The 18,940-nt window shown below is 35.0% G+C and overlaps 1 protein-coding gene across 1 annotated transcript in view; it reads left to right on the top strand.

The window, feature by feature from the left end:
- The first annotated feature begins 3,636 nt into the window (after nt 1-3,636).
- LOC137397177 (vacuolar protein sorting-associated protein 41 homolog) overlaps nt 3,637-18,940 on the top strand; it is a 64,708-nt gene continuing 49,404 nt past the window's right edge. The window contains exons 1-11 of the mRNA XM_068083468.1: nt 3,637-3,726; nt 4,217-4,336; nt 5,157-5,315; nt 6,955-7,083; nt 9,439-9,567; nt 10,414-10,487; nt 11,856-12,004; nt 14,119-14,219; nt 15,488-15,620; nt 16,034-16,149; nt 17,837-18,037. Coding sequence (XP_067939569.1) covers nt 3,694-3,726; nt 4,217-4,336; nt 5,157-5,315; nt 6,955-7,083; nt 9,439-9,567; nt 10,414-10,487; nt 11,856-12,004; nt 14,119-14,219; nt 15,488-15,620; nt 16,034-16,149; nt 17,837-18,037 — 1,344 coding nt within the window. The 5' untranslated portion in view covers nt 3,637-3,693. The remainder of the gene's footprint in view (nt 3,727-4,216; nt 4,337-5,156; nt 5,316-6,954; nt 7,084-9,438; nt 9,568-10,413; nt 10,488-11,855; nt 12,005-14,118; nt 14,220-15,487; nt 15,621-16,033; nt 16,150-17,836; nt 18,038-18,940) is intronic.

An 18,940-nucleotide genomic window follows, 5' to 3' on the forward strand; every position in this document is an offset into this window, starting at 1 on the left:
ACAGTGACATGAATATTACATACATCAACAAAAATGTTTTCTATTTCTAACAGCGGCAGGTCTAATGCAAAAAGTGAGCTGACCTATTTACATTTCCTAGGGAAATCCTAAGAGATAATATTACAAATCTTACTAGCAGACAAATTAAAAACCTTCTATGGCTAGCAAACCTGTTATGGGTCTCTCTTATTTAAAAAACCATTATAAACACTCACTTCGTGTTCCGGGTAACACACCATCCTTCTAACACAGTGTTGCAGAACAAATCATCTTCACTGGAGTTTGACATATATATATATGTTTTGTGGATGGATGTTCAGATAGTTCTTTTTGCAGAAAATAACATGATAGCATTTTTTGTATTAATTTTGCATTAATACATTGTGCATTAATCTTTAAGTTGTTTTGCTAGATAGACTTCTGATAGAATGTTGGAAGAATAGGTTTAGTTTTATTCTCAACTAGCTGTACTACACGCCGTTGCCCGGGTAATAAAAAAGTCTTTGGATAGAAAATTGATTTGTATTTAACATATAACAACATTTGCCATTCTAACTTTCAAACTACATATCATGAAAAAAAGTGTTTTGTGTAGTTTTGTTTGTGTTCTTTCACAAACCTTTTTCCATTTTTCTTATCTTTTCTATTCAATGTAAGTCTTCTTCTTCCCACTAATCGCATCCACTCGTGTGCAGAAGCCTTATTGTGATATCCTATAGAACTAGAGATTGGGGACAATAGTTTTTAGCAAACCTTTAGATTGCCAGATGGTGTTAGTGACGAGTATACAAGTGGTTAGAGACTGTAAAATAAGACAATATGTTTTAAGCATGCAGTTCGATGAAAGAAGAAGTTTTTCTTAGTCCCTGTATTTGTATGGGATTTAATTCCACCTACACGAGTAGATGTTGTGATGGTGATGGTATGCCTCACAATGCTGCACAGAAAATTCAGTATCCACTGAAACAGATTTACTTAGAATTTTTTCCCTAACTGTTATGTCAGTAAGTCTGCGACGCCATTCAAGAGAAGGCCAGTCATCTATATCCATTTGATCAGTGATTTTATCATACTTTCTTTTGCGGAAGGCCCAACAATATGCTTTACGGTTTATCGTTTCAAGTTGTTTTATATGCTTTTGAATGTATGACGACCACATTACTGAGCTGTATTCAACAATGGGATCGTAAAATAGGCAACAGATTTTGTTTTAGTAGCAGCTGATTTCAAGGATCGCATGAGCATGTGGAGTGTGCTATTGGCTTTAGCACAAACATGGTTAATGTGAAAGTCTGGTTTGAGCTGATCACAATGCCCAAGTATGTAAAACTTCAGATTTGAGACAAATTTGATTTATATAGTATTTGCAAGCTAATGTAGATTCATTGGAGATTCGCATAGATTGGCATTTACTAGAATTGAAACTCATTTGCCAGTCATTAGCCCAAGAAACAAGACTGCTTAGATCAGTCTGAAGAGCAAGACTACCACTGTTGTTTCGTATTATTCTGTACAGTAGTGCATCATCAGCAAATAAACTAAGCTGACTATCCTTGGATGTTGAGCTAGGCAAATCGTTAATAAATATAAGAAAAAGTAGGGGTTGTTGAAAACCAGAGATGTTGTAATTTACAACATCTCTAGATTTCAATGAGTGACAGAAGAAACTGTTGTATTAGTCAGTCAGAGTAGTATTTGTTTCTTCTTCATCACTAGAGCAAGCAATTATGACTGCAGTTCCTGAATAATAAATACCGGTATATGAGTTTCGTTTTACATACTGGAACTTGTTATGCCCACTCAGTGTTGTAATATTATTTACTTACCTACATAGAAACTTTAATAACATGACAGGCTTTCTTCACCGGCTTTCCTCAATCATTTACAACTTGTAAATGATTAACCACTGCTTTCACCTCGTCGAAAGATGATACTCTCGCAACCGTCACCTTGCTAAAATAAAATATATTTTTGATTAGGAGAGGAATAATTTGCCGATATAAAAAGTGACTTATGTATGCATGTATACAGGTCTATACGTTAATCTTTCAAATAAAGGCTTAGCAAAAACACGTTTAATTTTCATAATATTGGTACCTAATGAATGTTGGTTTAGTTTAGTATTAGTTTACAGATATGTACTGTACTTACACGGGAGTTACACAGTAACTTACACCAATAATATACAGCCCCCCAGGGGCTGTATGATATGATGATATAATGATATACAGGGGGCTCTATATCATCGCTTACACGCACTACTCATGCGAATATTTTATATTTCCCGGCAAACAGTGAGTCAACTAACGAACCGTTGTAACGAGAACGAATATTTTGCAAAAGGAACTACAGTACGTACATGTACAAGACTCTTCCCTTATTTATTTTTCGAGCGCACTGCATCAAGGCTAACTTTTTATCTGTTAAAACGCGACTCGCTAGTGGTATTGTATCACATGGTTTAGCTCACATTCTGTAAGCCCAACAAAAAGGAACTGCTTTTGCGTCGTCGGTATTCCCCTTTCAAAAAACTCGTAGGCTAGTTAGAAAAGATTCCGAAGAATAGTTAAAAAACTGAATAAAATATACCAAAAAAACATTAAACTGGAATTTCCATTCTACAGAATCATAAGAAACTACATGAGACAGTAATAAATAAATAAATATGGTTGACTGTTAAGATAGCAAAATGTTTTATTTGAAATCTAAACTTCAGTGAGTAGCTTTGATTGTTATTTTTTGAAGTGAGGATAGAACTGCAAAAAGACATTTATTATTTGTTGAAGATTAAATTATTGTAAAACTGCATCAGCTTTTGTCGATGTTCGGACCAACCTTTGTCTAGATTCGAACCAACCTCTGTCGAGATTGGGACTTGTCTAGGTTCGGACTTGTCGATGTTGGGACTGTTTCCCAACGTTACTATAAATGCTAACGAGTACGTTATTTTTAACACGAGTGATAAATAATCATTAGGTTTTAATAATCCATAAACAGCTGTAATACTACTATTGAAACAGCTTGGATTTTAGCAAAACCACACTGGCCCATTTCAATATTGTATTATGTATATATACAGCAAACTTGATTAGGATTAATGCCTCTTGAAAAAAGAAATTATGTCGACTGTTGCATATCTTACATCTTGTACTTTAGAGTTTTTGGAATCTACTTATTTATACTACGATTAGGTACTAGGTAGGTGGAAAGATTTTTCACTGGCAACAGTTAGACATACTGTTACGCTCCGAAAGTAAGCTAAGCGAGTTGAATCCAATAACTGAAAAATGTGCTAGCAAAATGATATCGCAATTGTTGAGATGTTTTAAAAAAAAGAACAAGGAATTGATAAGGATAAAAATATAGTTCAATAGAGGTTGACACAGTTTTTGTACACTTTATGAAGTATTATGTGCATTTATTTACCTTATAGGCAAATTTTTTAAAAGATTCGTAGTTTTAGATTTTGTGACGTTCTAGTGACTGAATTGGCAAGTGTTTAAGTTTTCATTATATTTCAGACGAGAATGTCACAAAAGATCATTAAAGTTGTGCTAATCATATAGGAACATTTCGTCAGTATAGTTGTAGGAGTGTGAGTGCTTCATCCGCCTGATGCCATGTTTAATCTTTCAGATGAGAGACAGCTGACCAATGGTAACTCTTGTGTGCAGATATTAGTTTCAGGTGGAGATGGCAAAAGAAGAACTTACAACCCCTTCATTGGTAGGTCGTAAAAATTGTAACTCTCCTTGCTAAAGTAACAGGCAGCATTGTTTGCATTAGCAAGGCCTCTGTAAGTGATTTATCTTTGTATAAGGCTTTACGATTTCCTATGTTGATCACTTTTTCTTGCCAAATCAAATGAGAAACAATGTGCACCTCATAATCAACTCTGTCACGCTTGCACACGCTGACTGTGTTATTATTGTAGTTATAATCATTATTATACTGTTGTTCTATTAAAAAAGGACACCTTATCGCTGATATAGATGCCTGAATTACTGAGCGATTGACTTTTGGTAGAGAATGGTCCTTATTGAACGTCAAAACTAGCACTAAATGTGGTGGAGCTAATATCGCTGTAACTTTTTTATTAGGCAGTGTGTTGCTGTCAGCTTATCTCGGTGCACAAAACATACTAAGTAATTGTACATTATATCAAAGCAACTCTAGTAAAATATTATTGGGCAGCGCTTACTGTATCTTATTTCAGACTGGTGATGCTGGTGTTGAAGAAGAAGTAGAGCCTTTGCTCAAGTACAATCGTCTTGCTAACGACTTGAAGAAGGTGTTGAAGGAGATTCCAGCTAGTTGCCTCGCTGTGCACCCCAAGGTTAGTCCATGCTTTAACTTATGTAATGTATTGATTTGGTTAGTTTGTAGGCCTGTTCCGTGATGTCATACCTTTAACCTGATCCTCCCACTTTGATGTCTGGTAGAACTTTATCAGCTTTATTTTGACTTGTTTTTCAAACCTCACTAAACTGTTGGTTGGAGACGCTGTCATATTTTATTCATAACATGCACTAGGCTGCCAGCCACCTTTAGTTGTGTTTTACGTTATTTCTTTTGTCCATTTAGTGCGGTATGTGTTACTTGAACTTGAAGGATATGTTTTTATTTCACTAGCCAGCACTCATTTTTTCTCTCACATGTTTGGGAACTGTTGATGTGCATATAGAAAACTGCTGAGCACAGTTTGTATTTACATGCAACTGTTTTTATCTATGAAACAATTCTCGGGTAATTGTTGAAAAAGGTTAGATGGTTAACAACACCATTAACATAGGAAATAGACATTGAACTTGCTAGGCTTGTAAATTGTGACCTTGGCTACAAGAAAGGTTTGTCTTCCTATTTGTTATGTTTCGTGATGTAACGTCACGACAGTCGTCTGGTTAAGTTTTCTACATAGTGTAAATTCTGGAATGCAATTGGCACAGGCATTGCCCATAGTATGAATGAGTGTGGTTTTGTTTCCCCATGACTAGCTCTTCGCTTTAGGATGATATTTCAGCTAGTCTTTTTGAATAAAAGTGACTGAAACAGTAAAATGGTTTTAAACTGTTTAACGTAGATATTTAAACACAGACTGTTTAAGAAGTTGCTAAAATCCTGCAAATTGAAAATCATCAGTAAGTAATTCGTTGCAGTTCCTCGCCATCGGCAGTCATGAAGGCACCATCCATATCTTTGACCATGAAGGAAACTGCGTTACGGACAAACTCTTCACCTCCCACACCGCTACTGTCAATCAGATCTGTGTGGATGCTGAAGGAGAGTACATCGCAAGCTGTGCTGATGATGGAAAGGTTACTTTCTGTCTTCTTTGTAGCTACAAAGTTAACGGATTAACCCTTTCACCGCTGTATAAATCGGTCGCAACTTTTGTATCAAATTACATTTTTAGGCTTTTGGAAGTACCATTTTTCACTTGATATTAAAGTTGATTGAACTCGAGCTTTAAACTATTTCAAATTTAATCTGTCTCAACCTAAGACATTTTCAAATCTTGCATTAGTTCTATTTTACTCTCTTGCAAGTCAGTTAGCACGCTGATAATCTAATTACAAAACGTATTTAACTGTCATGAGTAATCAATAAACACGGCTGCAATACAAAAGTGGTTTTTGTAATTCTTAATCCTCCAAATTTCAATTACAAATCATGATAAAATATTAACCAATTATTATTATTTTATTATTACTATTATTGCTATGAAATTGCAAAGAAATTGACTCGGGATAAATCTCAGAGTATTAGTAAGTTTTAATGACTTATTCATTCTCTGGGAAAAATATGCTAAACCAAATGATCGACATAAGATCCAAGGCATCATTTGTATTCGTTATTAGTGATCGATTAAAAGATTGTCTAGTCATAAAAATCCTGTTTTTATAGGAGAAAATCTTCATCTAAAACTTTATGTTTTCCATTTGTCAAGTTTCTGGGGCTGTTTATGAAGAATGTTACCAGTGTAAGTTGAACGTCGACTGAATGTAGTGAAACCAATAAAATGATTTTTTAAGCGATAATATTCGAAAGCCTTGCCAAATTTAAACAACGGCAAAAAATTGGGGTCCAGATTGTTAATTAGCAATGCTAAAGCTTTGCATCGCGATTGGAGTAGCTAACTTTATCGATTAAATGGGATTTTTTAAAAGCAACTGCAACCACATGTGGCCTGTTGCTTTAAGAATGCAACAGTGAATAGTTCAAACTTTCAGTGGAGAATTCGGAAGTCAGAGCACTGCTGCACAATGGCATCATGCAGGCTTAGAAACAGTTTCAGCAGGTCGTTTTGTTTCTCTCCTTTGTAAATTTAGCTGGTATCTTTATAAATGTCTGTGAAGGTGATCTGCAATAATCAGATATTCAGAATCGCTGTGTTTCCGTGCTTTAAAAATATTATTTATTGGTGCCATTATTCCTTTGAAGATGTAATTATAGGCGGTTTACTTGGTCAATGAAGACCATAGATAACCATCTTTGATAAATGTTATATGTAGCAGAACTTAATAAGGTATTTTACAGGATTATTAATCTATGTTGTTGGGTCATTGCTAATGCTCTACAAACTCAAGGACTATTTTAAGGTTGTTTACATTGAAAAGTTTTGTAACAATAAAGCTGTAATGGAAAAGGTTTAACAGTTTTTGGTTTAAAAGTTACAACTATTTTAGTTTATTTTTATGTTAGTGAACTGCCAATTTATTAAAAAAACTGCAATAAACATAATTACATTGATATGAAAGAAACATGAGTATTGAATACAAACTGGGTATCGCTCTTGGCAGGTGAAGTCTTGCAGGTTTCAGCAAAGTATTTTTCATAGATTGGTTTTCCGAAGGAAAAAAATTTAAAATCACGCTTCGAATGTTCAAATCTCCATAGTTTTGCGCTGTTTCCAGACATCAAACTAATCTTTATGACTTATCACTGTTGTTTTAGACTGTGATCAACGGCTTGTATAGTCATGAGCATGAACAAGTTATAGAGTTTGATCGACCTGTGAAGGCAGTGGCAATAAACCCTCAATACAGCCGACATGCCAAACAGTTCGTGACCGGAGATGACAAGGTATGTAAAGCATTACCATTCATAAACAAGAACTTTGACGAGTGATACATAATGCTAGGTTTCCATGAATCAGTCTGGACCATCCATAGACATGCCGGATGAGTGACACTCAGCCTGGTCCATAGGCAAAAGGAAGTACAATGGACCCCCCCGGCATATAACATTAGTTCGTGTTGGTGTTGGCGACAATATCATATGGAAGGGCATAAAGACCTATAGTAGTTATCTAATGCACCCCTCCTGGTGAAAATATCAAAATCTTTTAACTTATATGAAAAACTACATATTGAAAACTTCTAACAAAATAGTATAGTAACCTTAGTAACTACAGTACCCATTTAGTGGTTATGATGTGCGATAAAATGTAACATTACTATGCACATTACTGTATGGAGTTTTTACCTTTAAGACAGATGAAGTCGCTAACTATAGTGTGAGAGAGACTTGACAACAATGCATTTGGTACACTAGACTTTTGTAATGCTACACAACATAACATAAACTTTGAAGTTAACTAAAGTGAATTTAGCTCACTAAACACACACTTAAAGCTAAGTTTTAATCTTTTACTAAACTTGACTTAAATTTATCATCATCTTAATTCTTGGTACCATGTATAGGGCGCATTGGATATTTGACCTAAAAACAATGGTAAAACTGTGTATAAGACGCATCCTAATTTTAGTCCTAAATTTTCATTAATTTTTAAAGAAACGGTGGGGTTTCACATAAATCTTCGTGAAATCATTGGATGAATGTCAAATGATTTCACAAAATTATTCGACATTCATCCAATGATTTCACGAAGATTCGTGAAATCATTGAATGAATGATTTCTCGTGAAATCATTGAATGAATGATTTCATGTCGAATAATTGGTGACAGCGAAGGATGCTGGTGTTAGACGCCTTCCGATGCCATACATCCAACCATGTCAAATCAAAATTGAAACGGCACTATACAGACTTCGTCGTCATCATCGGCGGCATGACCAGTATTCTGCAACTGATAGATGTCGTTGTCAATAAGCCATTCAAAGCAGCATTAAAGCAGAAATGGGCCGAATGGATGATTATTGGTGAGCATACTTTCACCAAGGGCGGCAACATGAGGAACGTCGACATGCCTACGATCTGCCAATGGATAGTAGACGCCTGGAAAGAATTGCCAATCAAGACCGTGGTGAAGGGATTCAAAAAACGTTCTATCAACAACATGTTAGATGGCACAGGAGACGATATTCTTTGGATGCACGACCCAGAAAACGATGATGACGACGAAAGGGAGGAAGAGATGGGCTATCATGATGATTGCATAACACAACAGAAGTGGCCTGCTTTGTTGAATGAGGATAGCCACGACGAGGATAAATATTGATAAACATTCGGAGTTTGAAATTTTTATAATAAATTTTTGATATTATGATAAATGCATAATTTTTATAATAAAAGTATCTATGGATAAGACCCACCTGGGTTTTTAAGTTAACTTAAAAAAGAAGCGTCCTATGCGCGGGTATATACGGTACCTATCTGTTTCTGATTTGGCGCTCTTCGCTTTCACTATAACTTTAAGCCGACCTTATTGAAACTGTTTTCAAATTAATTTGACAATAAAGACCGAGTGATGCTGCTCAAATTTGAATTTCGGAGAGACATTGCTGTTGATGCTATATGATGGGGAAAATGCAGTAACAAGGGGCTGAAAAAACTGTATTTTACTTGGTAAGGGTAAAAACCTTAAGGCGTCTCTGCCTTAAGGTTTTTTAACTATAAGGCAGGGACGCTGTAACCTGGGCTTCGTTGTTATTACTAGTCACACTGTATAGCAGCTTGTAATAATAATTGACATTCACTAAGTAATGACATGTAATGACAGTGACACTCAGCATGGTGACAAGACATGATACTGTAAGTGACATTGAATATACAGTTATTTGCAATGATGTTACATAAGTGACAATCAAAATACAATTATTTACGATGACTAGACAGCCTTTTTATTGCAATTGTTATGTCATTGTTTTAGCGAGTCCAAAAGTGGGACATTCTATTTATAGCATTGGTTTTCAAATTGCCTTAGGGTGCTCAATTTTAGGCCATATTGGGTATTATTTGCAATTACAGTTCCATTACAGTCTTCTTAGAGGTCTACCCATAATAGCTAAAACTTTTTATCTTTTTTTTTTAATGCAGCCCAAAATTTCCAGTAGAGGCCGAAAGTTACTAATGGATGGCACTAATATGGGCACTAATGATGGGGAGACAATCCAATATCTGAGAAAAAATTATTTCAGTAGCTTATATTGACAGTTGTTTATGTGAGAGTTCGCTCAGTAACTTGCTTGTGTTGTAGCTGATAATCTCAACAAAGACCATGGGACTGTTTGGGAAGAGCCTGAAGCGCACATGTCTTCACCAAGGAGAAGGTTTAATCAACTGTATCAAGTGGAGCTCGACATTTATTGCTTGGGCCAATACTCTGGTACTTTCCCTCTGTTTTTCTTTGGCCAAATAACTGTCAACATTTGAATGCTGTCTTTACGATTGGTAAATCTTCATGAGCTGATATTGAAACAGTTCTTGTGCTTTACTAGGTTAGATGACATTTCTATTGTTGACCCTAGTAATGTGACCCTAGTAGGAGAGTTGTCTGCTCTCGGTAAGTTACCGTATTAACACCAGTGGATTTGCAAAATTCCGGTAAATGTACTTAAACCTTTTTTGACTATCACTACAACTTTTATTGCTGTCATTTTTAAACACATTTTCTATTAACCTAGCTTGGGTAAAGCTCTTAAATTTTGTCTTTTAAAATTTGCACTGCGAAGCAATAACTCCCCAAGACAAATATAAAAAGGTATGGGCCTAGGAACCCTTGCTATAGATGCACACAATGGATAAGGTCAACTCAGGCTTTCATCAACCCTGAAAAACAGCTGAGTTTTAAGAAATATTTAAAATGTGATACAGAAAGGGTTTTTAAACAGATTCTTGGCTTTACAAAACAATCAGTATTAGCGCATAGGCCTTGTGGATTATAAGCCATGATACTCGACTCACTGTGAAATTACATAAATATTTTCTAATGGTTTGTTTTATCAAAAACTGTATAAAAGTTACCCATTAAAGATAAAGGTGAAGCTAGTGTTTGTTTTCATTTTCATGAGTATGTCTTTAAATGTGAATAATTACACTATCCTGTATGGTTATGGTTTTAATCAACAGAAAAAATTATCTGAACTTCGTATTAATGTGTGAATTTTGTTAAGCTTTATACATCCCAGTATGATGTGTATTGTTTAGCTTGTATGTTTTGTTTGCTCTCTAGGGAGTGAAGGTGTATGACACGACATCACAACAACGAATTACATCCATAAAGTTCAGCTTCCCTCCTGAAGCGAAGTGAGATAATAGATTCTCTCTAACACCTGCTACATGTATATTATCTCTAACACCTGTTACATATACCGTAAAACATCTATTTGAACGCCACCTTTATTTGAACGCCACCTTTATTTGAACGCCACCTTTATTTGAACGCCACCTTTATTTGAACGCCACCTTTATTTGAACGCCACCTTTATTTGAATGCCACCTTTATTTGAACGCTACCTTTATTTGAATGCCACCTCTAATAGAACGCCACTATGGAAGTTTGAAAAATACAATGCCACCCTTGAGGGCTATCTCTATTTGCTCGCCACTATGACATTCTTTGATTTTTACGAAATCATAATAGAAAGTGATTAGTAGAAAGGTATCCACAAAATAGTGTTAATCTCGATTTGGTTACATCAATAAAAATTAATTTTGTTGTTGTTGCTGTAGTGGTTGCGATGATTTTTGTGACAGTGTACCTGAGAAAATCGATCGTCACAGTCATCAGAACTACACTCTGATTCGAAGTCACTTAGGTCTATATAGTATCCATCATTTTCAAATTCGTCCCTAATATGGTTTGCAATCTAACATAAAGACTTTAAAGTATTTTGATGAATGATGAGAATATATTTCAAGAACACTGTACGACGTAATAGCAGCCATTGTTATGGGGCATTCGAACTTCAAGTATTAAAAACGCCTTTAAAAGTTATAAACGTAATTTCTGTTTTCTAACTCCAAAGCTTTAAGGTTTGTTCTTTAAATCTGAAAGCAACACCATTGAAATACTTAATAACAGCACCACGCTAATATGTTATAATCAAAGTAGTTCCTTGCTTCCTTGCTTAACTCGATTGGATACTTCGACGTATATGAAGAATGGTTTAGGAAAGTGCTGAAGCTGACGGCATTAATGTTGATCCGCCTAAAAGAGATTGTAAAATATAGGTCACATTAGCATCGCTTCACTCATAAAATTGTTAAATTTTTCTTCCCAAAATTCTCATGAGCTACTTGAAAGATACAGTACCACCCTTTATTTGAACGCCACATCTAATTAAATGCCACTGCAAGAGAAAGGTTGAAACATCGAGTGCCATGGCGTTCAAATAGAGGTTTTATGGTATGTTCTCCTTAGTACCTATTTGTGAATTCATACCACCGAGTAAACCCTTACATAGGGGAACAAAAGTAGAACTTTTTGTTATATAGAAAGGTAATTCTGTCTTCAAAAATGATATAATACGGTATAATAAATCATCATCATCAATGTTTCACTTATTTTTCATTTCCTGTCTCCTGCAGGACGGCATCCAGTCCTGTCACTGTTTTGGTTTTACTAATGCTGACAGCTTTTATTGACATCACATTTTAATGATGATAATTTAGGCAACGACCAGACCTGTATAAGTGCAGCATGTGCTGGCGGGATGAGTCGACACTTCTGATTGGCTATGGCAATGAGGTGAGGGTGTGTGAAATAAAGACACGGTACACACCGGATGCAAGAGACTTGCCATCTAAATATGCCCAGATTAGTGAGTACATGAATACTCTTTTCCTATACGTTTGAATTGATTTGTACCTGTACAGTTAAGGATCTATATAGTATAGCTGTACAATTGAGAATCTATATAGTATAGCTGTACAGTTGAGAATCTATATAGTATAGCTGTACAGTTGAGAATCTATATAGTATATCTGTACAGTTGAGATTCTATATAGTATATCTGTACAGTTGAGAATCTATATAGTATAGCTGTACAGTTTTGAATAGTTCCTCAGATCATGCTATTTGTACGATGTGATTACATTATAATGAAAATTAATAACAAAAATGCTTCAATTATTTGTATATTTATATTTATTTACATTATAGGGAATTTATGTTATAAAAACAGTAAAATACATGTAAATTGCCTAATCCGTTCTAAGATTTTTTCAAACTCACCCCTTTGGCCATGTAAAAAAGAAAAACTTTACTTAACTCTTTTAAATTGTGGACTGTACCGTAACTGCAGTATTATTAGTTTGCATCGACAACTTTTCTCCTTTTTATGATCAATTTTACTGGTTTTATAGACCATGGTTGCGGTTATTTCACAAGTGGATGGGGACTACACATTTTCACGGCCATTTACAACAATTTTATTATTTTTTCTAAATTTTTTGTACATCTAAAATAAGGCAAAACAACAAAACCTTTTTACTATAAAAAGCAGTTCTGCCTTCTCGTCGTTTATCTGTATCCAGGGGGTCAAGGTTAAGGTAATAGATAACATTCGATGACACTCCAACTCATGACATTCAGATTCGTAGACTGATGCTGTAACACCTGCACCCATCGATTGCCTTTGTATTTAGGAACAATTGCGCAGCTATCCTATTCTTCTTTTTGTCGATACATTTAGTGATCTATTACGACGAACTAGAATGTCGCGAAAGTTATATATAATAGATATAACGCTATACGCTCAGTGTTTTTTTCCGCAAGTGCGGTGAGATAAACTAACATTCAAATCAAATTTGAAAACCCGCCCGACTTGACACATCACTTTGTGTTTATTTTTTATGTAGTACGAAGCAATAACTTTACATAAATTTTCTACGTTATCTGGAATTTACGTTATAGGAAGTATATGTTATAGGAGGTATACATTTTAGGAGGTATATGTTATAGGAGGTATACATTATAAGAGGTATACGTTTTAGGAGGTATACGTTTTAGGAGGTATACGTTATAGGAGGTATACGTTATAGGAGGTATACATTATAAGAGGTATATGTTTTAGGAGGTATACGTTATAGGAGGTATACGTTATAGGAGGTATATGTTTTAGGAGGTATATGTTTTAGGAGGTATATGTTATAGGAGGTATACGTTATAGGAGCGTCTACTATACTGTTACATGTAGTTGACGAAATGCAGCTTTAATAGTTATTTTTAATTTCCCAAAGACATCTTTAGTGTAGTTACCACAGTAGTTACCAGGTGTTATAATAACAGCATGCTTGCAGAACAAATAGAAACGCATGAGACACTGATCTATGCCTTGTGTTCACGTGACACTCGTACATGCCTTGTGTTCATGTGACACTTACCCATGCCTTGTGTTCATGAGATACTCATACATGCCATGTGTTCACGAGACACTCACCCATGCCTTGTGTTCATAAGACAGTCACCTATACCTTGTGTTCATGGGACACACACCCATGCCAATATTCAAATTCGCCATTTTCTCAACTTATTGAATTACCTTCAAATGGTATCTAATTTTTGATATGTTTTAATATATTTCACATTTGTTCTCTATTCGTATGTTAACTCATTTGATGAGTGACATTTAAGAGCTGTTATAACCTTCACGGCTGTAAACTGCTGTCTTCAGTACAATTGTTAAAAGTGCTCTAGAATGTTCTGTTGACATGATGAAGGTAGTGGAAGTATACCAGAGCTGTTAACTCCCACCTATTCCCATTTTATGTCTGAGACAATTTAACAATCCACTTTTTAATTGTGCCAGCCTCTGTCACACCTGCCACTCGTGCTCTTGGTATCCCTATACGCTTTAGATACCGAGGGATTTGATTACAGCTCCATTTGCTCGCAAAGGTATTTTTAGTTTATGTTATATGATGTGTTTTGCAGCGGCCATGTTTAAAACAGATTACTTCATCGCTGGCATTGGACCCGCTTCAGATGGTAACTTAGTCCTCTTGTCCTACAGCGAATCAGAAGTGAAAGTAGAGGTAATGCTGCCTGCATCCTTTATGAGATTATTAGACTGTTTCATCCTTCTGTGTAGTTGTAAACTCTATTCCTCGAGAATGTTTTGGCTCTCTACACAGCACATTCTGCAACATCAGACTTAATGTATGTCTTCAGCTTTGAGATAAATACATTTATCTCTGAAGTCTAGTGCTTTGTTTCCAATAATTATAAGCAACTGTTGAAAAACAACAAAGCAGGAGTTTTGTGTCAACTAAAAATAGAAAAATTGACTTTTGCAAAAAAGAAATCATGGCCTTTGTTTAACATCATGAGTGCTTGTTTGATTAGAGCTGGACATCAATCTATTATAAACATGTCCTTAAATTCTGTTGTGTGTTGACATTATTAAATTGCACGAGTAATCTTTGAGATATGAGCCATATCTCGATGGCCACCATATGGCTAAGAAAGAGGCTGCTTTTGAAAACAGCATCTTTTGGTCCTTCCTTTCAAATCAGGTTGAAAAAAGCTTTTAAAAGGTATGCTAAAAGTTATAGTGAACGCAAGACAAAAAGCGTCAAACCTTAACCAGTTAATGAAAAATTAAGACGATAAAATTAAAGAAAGTTTTGTAAAAGATTAAAACCCAGTATTAAGTGTGTGTTCAGTAAACTAAATTCATTTAAATTAAATTCAAAGTTTCTGTTACGTAATATCACAAAAGTTTAGTGTAGTGAATGTGTTGCTGTCAAGTCTCTCATACCGATGTTAGCCACTACTCTGTCTCGAAGGTAAAAATCTACAGCGGTGTATATAGTAATTTTACATTTTATTGCAGATTTTAACAGCTAAATAAGTATTTGTAAACTTGGTTAGCATAGGTACTGTATTACAACAAGTACAAACACATTTTTTAGCCAATATATTCTGTTTTATATGGTTTTTTCATAGTGTTGTAATGGATTAATTTGTATTTAGTTATTTTATATAGTAAATAGTGCTTTGAGACATGAGTAAATTGACATATGAGTTTAGTCCCAGAACGCATTAGGCTTGTATGTTGAGGTATGACTGTATCAACTTCATTTTATTGCGAAGTTGCAGCACACAGGCAGCTTCTTTTTTTTCAGTGTAAAACAATTAATTGCGAAATAACGTTTTAGGAACTTTTTGCTTGTTAGTCTTTTCTTTCTTATGACAATTGAATGCAGACTTATTCAAGCATGGTTGTGGCTCCCGTGATGTCCTTGGCTGTTACTGCTATAAAGCTGAGTCGGGCAATTAAATACTATTTTGCTTTTTTCAGGGTAAGCGAATAGTAAACCCTCGGCCTCACGTTCGCTTGGTCCAACCTTGCATGGACTATTGTGTGGAGAAATCTAACGATGCTCTTGATGTTCGTAACTATGAGATGTATGGATGCAATCTGTATGCCTTGGGTAAGTTTATCGCTTGTCCTTGAAGTGGGGTATTGAGTCTGTACATATTGGTACATACATATATGTGACTTGAAATAAATATAAATGCGCGTGCTGTGATCATATCTGTACAGATTGTTATCTTCAGCCATTAAAAAATGAAATGCTCAGAATTTAGCCTATATAATCATTCAAAAACGTAATTTGACAGCTCGCCGGTTTACATATTTGAAAAAAGGACAAAATGAGGACTAATTTAATATATAATTTAGAACTATTAAATATATTTACGAGGAGTAACAATGTTATAAAGGAAAAATTTAGTTTTCTAACAGAGGGGTGGAGTTTACTTTGCACACCGCTGTAGGCTTCATGGTTTGCTTTGGCAAATTTTTGCAATTCATGAGGTTAGCCTAAGTTACCCACCTTTGTAGAATGGGTCCCAGGAGAGAATTGTTTCTTTGTGGTTAGCCCCAAAGACGTCATTGCTGCCAAGCCAAGAACGGAAGAAGACCACATCAACTGGTTGGTTGAGCGCAACAAATTTGAGGTATCGCTTCACTTGACAAACATTCAAACTGAAAAGCTAACCACAAACTAGTTTTTTGGTCTCTATTACATTTTTGTTTGTATTATCAGTAGATTACGGCGTTACACTCTTTTTAACACAAAGTTTTTGTGTATAGCAGTGTTCCTGAACAAATAACAAATTTGTGACAGTGCATTGCTTGAGATGGGCCAAAAATGCCATAAACCGGAGGCTAATTCACATGATGATATTATTGGTTATGTGAGATTTCTATCCCAATAGTGTGAGATGCTGTGATTCTTTTACATGTCACACTTCACACTGTTCCTCACTAAACATGACATTTTATCTGTGATCTGTGAGAAATTGCTATAGAATCTTAGTTTCCTGGTCCTATTTTAGAGTTTTTTCTGAATTAAAAATTTGCAAATGCTGTCACTTGTGAACCAAAAGAATTTTTTCTCTGTAGAACACGTTTGATACAGTTCTAGAGTACATTAGATACAGTTATAGAGTATGTTAGACACAGTTATAGAGTACGTTAGATACAGCTATAGAGTACATTACGCACAGTTATAGAGTATGTTAGATACAGTTATAGAGTATGTTAGATACAGTTATAGAGTATGTTAGATACAGTTATAGAGTATGTTAGATACAGTTATAGAGTATGTTAGATACAGTTATAGAGTACGTTAGACAAAGTTATAGAGTATGTTAGATACAGTTATAGAGTATGTTAGATACAGTTATAGAGTATGTTATATACAGTTATAGAGTATGTTATATACAGTTATAGAGTATGTTAGATACAGTTATAGAGTATGTTATATACAGTTATAGAGTATGTTATATACAGTTATAGAGTACGTTAGATACAGATATAGAGTATGTTAGATACAGTTATAGAGTATGTTAGATACAGTTCTGGAGTATGTTAGATACAGCTATAGAGTATGTTAGATACAGTTATAGAGTATGTTAGACACAGTTCTGGAGTATGTTAGATACAGCTATAGAGTATGTTAGATACAGTTATAGAGTATGTTAGATACAGTTCTGGAGTATGTTAGATACAGTTATAGAGTATGTTAGATACAGTTATAGAGTATGTTAGATACAGTTATGGAGTATGTTAGATACAGTTCTGGAGTATGTTAGCTACAGCTATAGAGTATGTTACATACAGTTATAGAGTATGTTAGGCACAGTTATAGCGTATGTTAGATACAGTTATAGAGTATGTTAGATACAGTTCTGGAGTATGTTAGATACAGTTATAGAGTATGTTAGATACAGTTATAGAGTATGTTAGATGAAGTTCTAGAGTATGTTAGATACAGCTATAGAGTATGTTAGATACAGTTATAGAGTATGTTAGATACAGTTATAGAGTATGTTACATACAGTTATAGTATGTTAGGCACAGTTATAGAGTACGTTAGATACAGTTATATAGTATGTTAGATACAGTTATAGAGTATGTTAGATACAATTATAGAGTACGTTAGGCACAGTTATAGAGTACGTTAGGCACAGTTATAGAGTATGTCAGACACAATAATCGGTATGGAGATTCTTAATAGGTTCATTAAAACTCTAAAAATGGTGCTATATATTCATATACATATTGTGTATATATTATTCTTATTATTCCTCATATTATTCAACTATAATGATATATATAATAATAACATGTGTTTATCAGGAGGCGATGGCAGTTGTGCAGAAGAGCCAACAGGTGCTCAACAATCACACATATGACAAGATTGGCTTCATGTACCTTGACCACCTGTGTGAGCTTGGCAAGTTTGAAGAGGCTGCCAGGAAATCTGTTTCCATTCTTGGCACCAATAAGCAGGCATGGGAGCTATACTTCTACAAGTTTCGAGACAACGGAGCTGTTAAGGTGAATACATTGGACAGCAGTTGCTTATGGCTAGTATTAATCCTTTGGAAGCCATTTTCGCACCTCTCCACAAATGCTTGGGTAACCCGAGCGTCATTTTCGCATTTCTGTGAATCTAAAGTGGCTCAGAATCGGCGAAACTTCACGACTGGTGAATGAACATAATACGTTTAAAAAATATCTACAAATCTGATACATTCACAGTAAAAATATATTTGGATTGTCCATGAAGCAGTTTTAGGCAGTTAGGTCATATTGGTACAGTGCACCCTCAGGGTACGAGTACCCTGATATACGATTTTTTCACCTTACAAACCGGAACAAGATGATTTTTTCACCTCACCATACGAATCTTATTTCACCTTACGAATTCGACAAAATTTTTGCCCGAGTTAAAGTTTGGCAGTCAGTGTACTTATTACGCAACAAAATAACAAAGATGCCAAAATGCTGTTTGCCAAAGATATTTTTACGCCGCTTGAAAGATACATGGTGACCGATTTCTTTCAGTTCACCAATTTTAGTGTGTAAAGCGGCAATACTTTCACGCTAAACCGGATACTTGAAGTTGGAGTTGCGATCTCCTCAAATAAAAGGTCAGCCAACTTCTGTTAACCTGCCAAAAAAATCCTCTTCATTACGAAAAAGCATCGTTAGAGCTTTCTTGTCGAATTATGTTGAAAAATGTGTTAAACAGATTCGCTAAAAGTTATAGTGAAAGCGAAAACCGAAACTGATAAGTGTTAAAATTTTAGTGATAAAAAGCTGAAATTCAGTAAAATAGTTAAAAATGCATACTAAAACTTAGCTTTAAGTGTGTGTAAGTAAGCTAAACTTATTTGATTTCAAAGTTTATGTTATATGTACGTCTGTCTTGAAGGTAAGAACTCCCAACGGTACATT

Source organism: Watersipora subatra, chromosome 1 (genome assembly GCF_963576615.1).
Source record: "Watersipora subatra chromosome 1, tzWatSuba1.1, whole genome shotgun sequence".
In the NCBI taxonomy this organism is placed as follows: domain Eukaryota; kingdom Metazoa; phylum Bryozoa; class Gymnolaemata; order Cheilostomatida; family Watersiporidae; genus Watersipora; species Watersipora subatra.